This window comes from Bidens hawaiensis, unplaced genomic scaffold (genome assembly GCF_021521415.1).
Source record: "Bidens hawaiensis isolate Kalapana, Puna unplaced genomic scaffold, B.hawaiensis_p1.1 tig00027305_1, whole genome shotgun sequence".
Lineage (NCBI taxonomy): Eukaryota > Viridiplantae > Streptophyta > Magnoliopsida > Asterales > Asteraceae > Bidens > Bidens hawaiensis.
The window spans coordinates 152,236-160,477 of NW_027494410.1; the positions used below are offsets into that span (position 1 = coordinate 152,236).

General features: G+C 31.3%; 1 protein-coding gene across 1 annotated transcript; it reads right to left on the reverse strand.

Annotated features, from left to right (window-relative positions):
* Positions 1-269: 269 nt before the first annotated feature.
* LOC143575206 (uncharacterized) lies at positions 270-1,616 on the reverse strand. Its single transcript, XM_077059634.1, has 2 exons — positions 1,057-1,616; positions 270-380 (listed from the first exon to the last, which is right to left on the reverse strand). The coding sequence occupies exons 1-2, from the start codon at positions 1,452-1,454 to the stop codon at positions 320-322; spliced, it is 459 nt and encodes a 152-aa protein (XP_076915749.1). The 5' UTR covers positions 1,455-1,616; the 3' UTR covers positions 270-319.
* Positions 1,617-8,242: the final 6,626 nt, after the last annotated feature.

Here is an 8,242-nt window from a genome sequence, read left to right on the forward strand (position 1 = left end):
ACACGAAAGGGTAATTCGGAAAATCAACAAACCATTAAAATCATAAATCAGAACACAGAAAGCAACAAACTTAACTAATATTTTCATTATGAGATCAAGAACCGAATGTGGCAGCATAAAAGAGTTTGGGAAGCTCATTGATAACATAAATTCTTACATAATAATAACATGAGAGAGCCAGCTTAAAGAAATTACAAAACAAAATCTAAAATGTAGCTCGGATATTTGCAGGATGCTTGATCTTTATATCAAATTTAATGAAGAAATGGTACAGCCGATCCTTTCTTATTCTATAAACAAGGAGATTTTTAAGGAAACGTCACAGAATCGAGCAAAAGCAAGCACTGTTCTCGTCTTCATTGTCTGTATCCCCTGTTTCACTGTCATAAAGCATGCAAAATAATACAAGATTCAATCTCATAGCAATGACTATTTAGGGTTTTGTTTATTTATCCTACAATTATACCAGAAAATCATCAAAATATATTTAACTTTTGATGATCAGAAACTGAAATTGTTCCCCATGAATAAAAGCAATAACTTTTTATAAATCTTAACTTCTTTTAAAATCAAGTTAGACAAATGGAACACTTATGAATCCTGGTTACCACTTGGTGATTATTTTTATCTAATTTCTTCGCTATTTTCTCATACTTCAAGTTAATTGTAATCATTTATGTTTCATTTGTCCCACTTAATTTAAAAAAGTTAACACTCATAAAAAATAATTACAAAGGATTAGACCACCAGACGAAAGTTGAGTGACTTTAGAGAAAAAAACTTCGAATGACTTCAGCGATGATAAAACTTAATATCCTAATTACCAATTACCACTAAAAGATTATTCAACTTTTATTTGATCTTTAACAAGTATCACTGATTAGTTCTTGATTCTATCTTTTCTCAAATTCATCCTACAACTATACTAGAAAATCCCAAGATCTCTAATCATTAATGATCAGAAACCGACAATCCCCATGAACAAAAGCAAAAACAATAAAATTTTTACAAGAACTTGTTCTCACATTCACAAATAGAAACAACTATTAAACTAACCTGGATTCAAACTCTTTAATATCAACAAGTTCTTTGCCAAAATTATCCATCCATTGTACTTTCTTTCGGTCAATCGGTGGTCTGGATTCCAAATTGCCCTTGACCTTCATACAACTCCTAAGAACATGATTTTGATCATTAATCACAATCTCTGATTCTTGCTTTACAACTCCATCTTCTGCAATCTCTTTCTCCCTGACTTCAACAACTTCTTGAACATGATTTTGATCAGATCGATCGGTATCGGTTACAACCGGCTGATGAGGGGCATGAGGAGAACTTTCCAATTTCAAAGTGCTAGAATTGTAAAGATGAGAAGCAGTTGATGGCTTGCAGAAACATATGAATGAAGAACAGTGGATCTTGCAGAACAAAACCCTCATGAAAATACTCTTCATTAACTAACCAATCATCCGAAATACTCAAGAATTCAACTTTTCACTCACCCATTAATCAAGATCTTAACTTTACTACCAAAAGACCCTAAATTTGATGCTGAAACCCTAAAACAGAATTGGGGGATTTCAGTTCTTGAAATCAAGAAAGTTTACCATAAAACCCTAAAAGAGAATTGGGGTTTTCTTAAACCTTGAAATCAAGTGACAAGATCATCAAAAGGTGAAATCTTGGGAGAATTTAAAGCAAATCAAGATGACCAAGAATTTGGATTTCTTGCAAATGACACAAGATTCTTTGCAAATGAAATAAGTTTCTTGATCTTGAAAGTTAGCTTTTGATGCAAAGGATAAAAGTAAAAGACTTTATTATTCTGAGAACATCAATTTATTATCCACAAATCTATGTTTTTTGAGTGTAAAACAAGACAGTTTTTGTCATCTTTATTATTATCATCTATCAAAGAAGAGAGAGGACATAAAGAAAGAAAGAATCAGTCATGATGAATCTTGATTTACCATTCTACCCTCACCACTCTTGCACCAAGATGATTAAGGACATGGGCAAAACACAAGAAATCTTTTTTACTCTTAGGTAGATTCTACCAACAATATCAAGAATATGATGTTGATAGAATAATGAAAATGGCATAACACAAAGTGTTTTAGCCATGACCCAAACCAAACCAAAGAACTAATTAGCCAATTTAATATGGCCTGCTAATTAATCATAATCATACCAAACAAATTAAGAGCAAATGAAAAGGAAAGATGATTGGAGTGAGCTGTCAGACAAATTATATAAAAGTAGTCAAAAAGTTTGGAAAAGGGTGTTCTAATAAAAAGGCACAATTTGCTATTTTGATAGGCTAAATCCAATTTTTAGCACATTCTATAGACTTTGTAACTACTTTAGGCATCAAGAATATAGCATTGTGTCATTCTTCAATGGTCATGACTCATGTTTTTTGTTAATCTTTTCCTCACCTTTTTCTTGATTTTTTTTTTGCCATATCTTAAAGGAACAATTCTTATTGAAAGGTCATCTTGATAACAACTAAAGGTGTGCTCTATTTGGTTTCGACACAGATAAAATCGTACGTAATGAAAATGCATCTACATGTTAGTGTTACGTCATAGTGTAATTATAAAGTACGTTATTTTGCCTCTTTCTTTAAAGTAATATTACAGTCAGAAATCCTTTAAAATGTAAAAGCATGCCTACACTTAGCGTTCTTATTCATACGTCAATTTTTATTTTATTTTATTTTTTGTGTATTTACTTTTCACATATATTTTAACATGATTATATTCTAAGGAAACTATAAAAGTGATGAATAGAATTGATTTTATTAAATACTACATCAAACTAAAAAAAAATATATAAAAATTGAAAATTTGTTTATTACATATGGGCCATGCACTTTTTCTCCCTGTGTTAGAGACAAAAGCATACCATGGTGCATATGATTGTGTTTACATGTTACTACCCATTTTCAATTTATATTTCGCATGCATGTGTGCCAATCATACTTATTTACTTTATGGGAGGCCATTTTTAAATATTTAAAAATAACTCATATATTTATAGAAAAAAAAATTAGTGAAATATGCAACAATATTTGAACTCTACATTAGTGAAATACCTAAAAAAATCAAGTGTCCATTCTATTTTCACAATATTTATTTCAAAAGTGTTACATTTATCTTGCTTAATTCTTTTTTGTTTGTTAATATATTTGTCAATCCAAAATATGTTAAAACTACAAAGTGCGTGAGATTTACTATATTTGAAAACATCTATGATGATTTATGAATATAAAGTGCGTACACGCAACCTTTTCACGTGTATCATAGTTGTAGAGGTAACGATGTAACATCTTGACTAGCATAAATCATCCCCAATTTGTTAAGGAATCGCACTAAGAAGTATACCTGCAAAATAATGTAAAAATTATGTATAAAAGGTGAATTCCATAATAAGAGTGAAACTATAAAGCATTGTTGAAGAAAGTTAGTGGATAGACTTTTCAAAACATGATATGTATCAAAATTGTGTAGTTTGTATAAAACTTTTTGCCAGGGTGGTAATTATATGATCATAGTTGACAATGACATAGTTTATAACAATTGTGATAAATTAAAGTACTTTGTATGAAATTTCTTGTTAGGGTAGTAGTTATATGATCATATTTGATAATGACATAGTTTTAATAGTTTAAAGTTTTAATCATGTGTTAAAAACATCTTTAGCGATAAATGGTAATTAAAACATTATGATACTGTGACAATAAACAAGCTTAATGGTAAATGAATATCACATAATTGGATTTGTGTGAAATTTGTTGAAAGAACTAGACTAGTTGTGTATGAAAAGGGTGGCTGGACTCGAAGTTGTCCATTGGGACTCCTAAAAGTGCAAATGCATATAAAGTTGTATATGAATATGATGAGACTTCTGGTGTAAATAGTTTTCCAAGGTTGTCCATTGGGATCCAAGGTTGTCCATGTGTATGAGTATGATGGAACCGAACTTTATAATTCTACCACAAGGATATATGTTACTAATATAGGAAACTGTTTTTTTCGAGTAAAGACTTTCTAAGAAGTCACCCATCATAAAATTAGTAGTTTTAAGTTTTTCTCATTCATTACCCAAAACGTACCCGGCCGGACAATTTTATCAACCCATTATTACTTATGAACATGACATGTTGAGTCTGTCTAGAGTATTATAACATGAGTCTCTATTTGTGAGCTCTCACCATCGCAAGCACGGTTTATGATCAAAATATAAAGGATGATGTTATTGTTTATAATGATGTTGCCACATTATGAATGTGATTCTTAGGCAGTTGGTTTGTAAAAAAAAATATTAAAACTAAAGAGGTGAAATGCATCATGTTTTTTTAATAGGTTACAATGCGTTTTAGTTGTGTTACAAGTTGAACAGGTGAAGACATGATGAGTCACACTGATGCAGGACTATTATGCAGATTATTTCATAATTTGAATTTATTTTAATATCTTTTTTTATTAGTTTAAGTTTATCTTGTTTTCAATTTTATCTCTTTTTATTTTAGTATAAGTTAAGGTTGAGAGTTATGTAATTTTTAGTTTTTGATTAAGTTTTTATTTATAAAGAACTTTGTTTTTAGAACCTATGGTTAAGTTTATCGGTCTTTGATTAACTAAAGTGTCATGAGCCATTTGAATGCTTCCGTTCCGGCATCATTTGGTATCAGAGCTTTGGGTTCTCAAATGGCTCAAGAATGTTATTCAATAATCCGTATTCTCCATCACCTTCTTTTAATCCATCCACAAACTCAATATTTGTTTCCAAATATATTGTACGATTTAAGTTCCTAGAACTTAATAATAAATCAATGATAAAACCAAGATGCACCCCTGGATTTCTACTTTGTGTGTAACCACTTTTCCTAATTCAGGGGCTGTTTGGCAAATGCTGAACCGGTAAGAGGTCTGAATGATTAAGAGACTCGGAATCAGTAAGTGTTGTTTGGTTAGACATCTGAATGACTGTGCAGAATGACTATTTTACCCCTATAAACTATTTCATGTAGAATGAACTGCCAAATTTTTTCTTTTCTTTTTTTTTTTCATTTTTATTGTAACCCAATATACACAAAACACAAATGTACATACCTAAAAATAAAACAATATACAAAAAGATTTCAAATATATAAAAAACTCAAAGTACCACAAATATATGCGTGTTTCAAACTAAAAGTTAAATACAACTAGTAGGAAATCCGCACGATGCGACGATGGCGACAATTTTCAACGCGATGCCTGTGACCGTTAGTTTTATCAATATAATATGATATTCAACGCTAGTTTTTGAATAAAAGGCATGTGATTATTAAGAACACCAATATGAAATTCTCCAAGTTTTAACCTCTAGTTAACATCAATGAGATTGAAGTATCTTAGCAACCAACCTCAATGGTGTTGACATCTTCACCAAAAGAACTCAAAATCCAAATTTAAGACAGGCTAAATTTGTTTAGTTGTTACATGGCCGACGACGAGTTTGGATGGTTTATAGTTTTAAGCTGGACCGAGAGCACTCCAATTATGTAAGCCATTCCGACCCTGTTCTGAGCACACTATGTGTGACATTAAAATAACACACGATTATAAATATATTTAATTGGCTAATTGCATCAAATCATCAAGATAACATAATACAATTATGGTAATTAATATAGTTACTAACATCAATGGAGTTTCTAATTCCCAATCTATACACACCAATACATGTGCACAATATTATTCTAATTATCTGATAACAACTCTCATTTACCATATCTACTTTAACTTGTGTTACAGATTCTGTTTTATGTGAACATATACAATTTGCATACTGACGTGAAAGTGTCTGTAAGTGTTCAAATAACAAAACAACAGTTAGTAATGTGCAAACCAATGGCCTTTAAAAAAAAGTTAGTCATCCTTGTTTTTTGTTCTTGAACAAAATCTTGTAACATCCATGCATATTTGGGTTCGTCTAACCTGAAATTATCCAAAAAGAAGTATTCACTTATCCAAAAAGTCAACTTGTCAACTGAAACGTAGAATTATTGCTTACCAACTTGTCAACAAAACGAGACGAACCTAAAACAAAAAACCAAAACTAAAACATGAAAATGCTGAACAAGATAGACTACACAAAATTGATTAGCGGCTCTTAAAACAACAATTATTACATTTATTACCTAAGAAGAATCGCTTGGGTCAAAATCCCCACCCTCAAGTTGTTTACCCTACACAATAACCAAGTTCTATAAATTTATCTGAAAGAAACATCAACGTAATACCACATGTATATTTAGATGCAATAAATATTTACTCAGTACTCACTCCTCTATTGGCAAGTGCAATGAACACAATTTCAACAATTTTCATGGTCCATGATAGTGGGTTCCATTACCCTAAAAACATCAAATTTGCTCACTTAAACAATAGAAAATTTTAGAAATTAATCATGATCAAGAAAAGTAATTGTAACCGAATAAACCGTATTAACCGATTAACCAATATCCATAATACTTTTGTTTATAAGAAAGTGTCATATACTATCAGCTACCTCACAGATTTATAGATGTTGATTAATTTGTAATGCAATTAAACAATAAAGGCAGAATCCCTAATTCGTTCACAAACCCTAACTCGTTTACAACCTAGCCGTTCGAACCGAAGAGCAAAAATAGATTATGAAATATAAATTGTACCTGGATATGCTTCGAATCAGGTAGAAATTGAGAGAGTGGTCGTGAGGATTATGACGGTGGTATGCGCAGATAACAGCAGAGGAGAAAGGAGGAGAAGGGCAGCTAGGGCAATTTTCCCATTCAGCGATGTTTTTTGGCTGAATGGGAAAGAGGTCATTCAGCCATTAAGATGTTACCTTTTTCTTCAACCAAACACTTTGTATATGAGTGTATCTGAGCGAATACAAGGTGTGTGTCTGAATGGTTTCATTCAGACTTAAAACAAACAGGCCCTAAATCAACACATCATGAGCCATTTGAATGCTTTCGTTCCAGCATCACACACCTTAGAATATATTTTTTTGTGTTATATAATATTTGATATGTTTTTCACTTTTTCATATATTTTCAGGGTCGGCCTAGAAGAGGGGCAACGTGGTACCCGGGGGCCCGAAAACTTGTTTTTTAAATATATTTTAAGCCTTTTTCATATACTTTCTTTTTGCAAAATTATATTTTAACCCATTTAATTTTTCTAGTCGTCTAGAGCTCTTGGATTTTCAGGAATCTCGATGATCCCCTGTATGCTATATGTATATGAGAATCATATGACTCTTATGATTGAACTGGCCGCAAATATGACTTATCCTATGAAATTGTCGCTTACAGACAATCATTGGTTGTAACATAATTCCAAGATCCATAATAAAGAATCTTTAAGAAAAATTGATGAGAGTTTGTGACTCGTTAATCGAAAGATCTCTGAGCTTATGCGAGTCAAGAGGTCAAACATGGGTGGGCCGTACTTGTCTAACCCCGAGCTCGACTCGTTTAATTTAATAAGCTTGAGTGTGAACTCGAGTTAGCTCGGCTCATTTCATTTAACTTTAGCTAGCTCGGCTCACTTTAAGCTTTATATTTAAACTAATGATTGATTTTTCAAACTCAAGTTGCACCTAGAGTTGATTGTTGAAACATTCTATATATATGCTGTCTATTTACCATATATATATATTTTTTGATTATTATGGGTTGGGTTCGACATTTCAAGGATGATGTGATTGTAGTGGTGGTGGCCGCCGGTGGTTAGAGTGTTATCGAGCATTCATGATGGCTGTGGCCAATCCCAACTGTAAACTTCCCTCATTAATATTCTTGTTTAAATTACTATAATTCAAATTTTAAGACTTTAAAAGAAAAAGAAAAAGGAAAAGAAATGTTTATATGTTCTCTTAAGTCTTAATGCATGCTTTTAATGCTTTTAATATTACATAAAAACCCTCTACAATTTACAATATGACAGCTTCTACTTTAATTAAACTTAACATTTACACTCTAGCTTCATTTTTTCAAAGGGTTTTTTATTTTTTTAATTATTTTTTCTGTTTGGTTTTTCTTTTCTTTTGTGTATAACTTCTAAAATAGAATGTTTTATAAATATCGTGCGGCCCGCTTATTTTTATTTACATTTTAATATAAAATTTATTTAAACCGGAGTATCTAAGCAGAGACGAATAACTCATTAAAGTTTTATTTGGTTATTAATGCTCCATAATA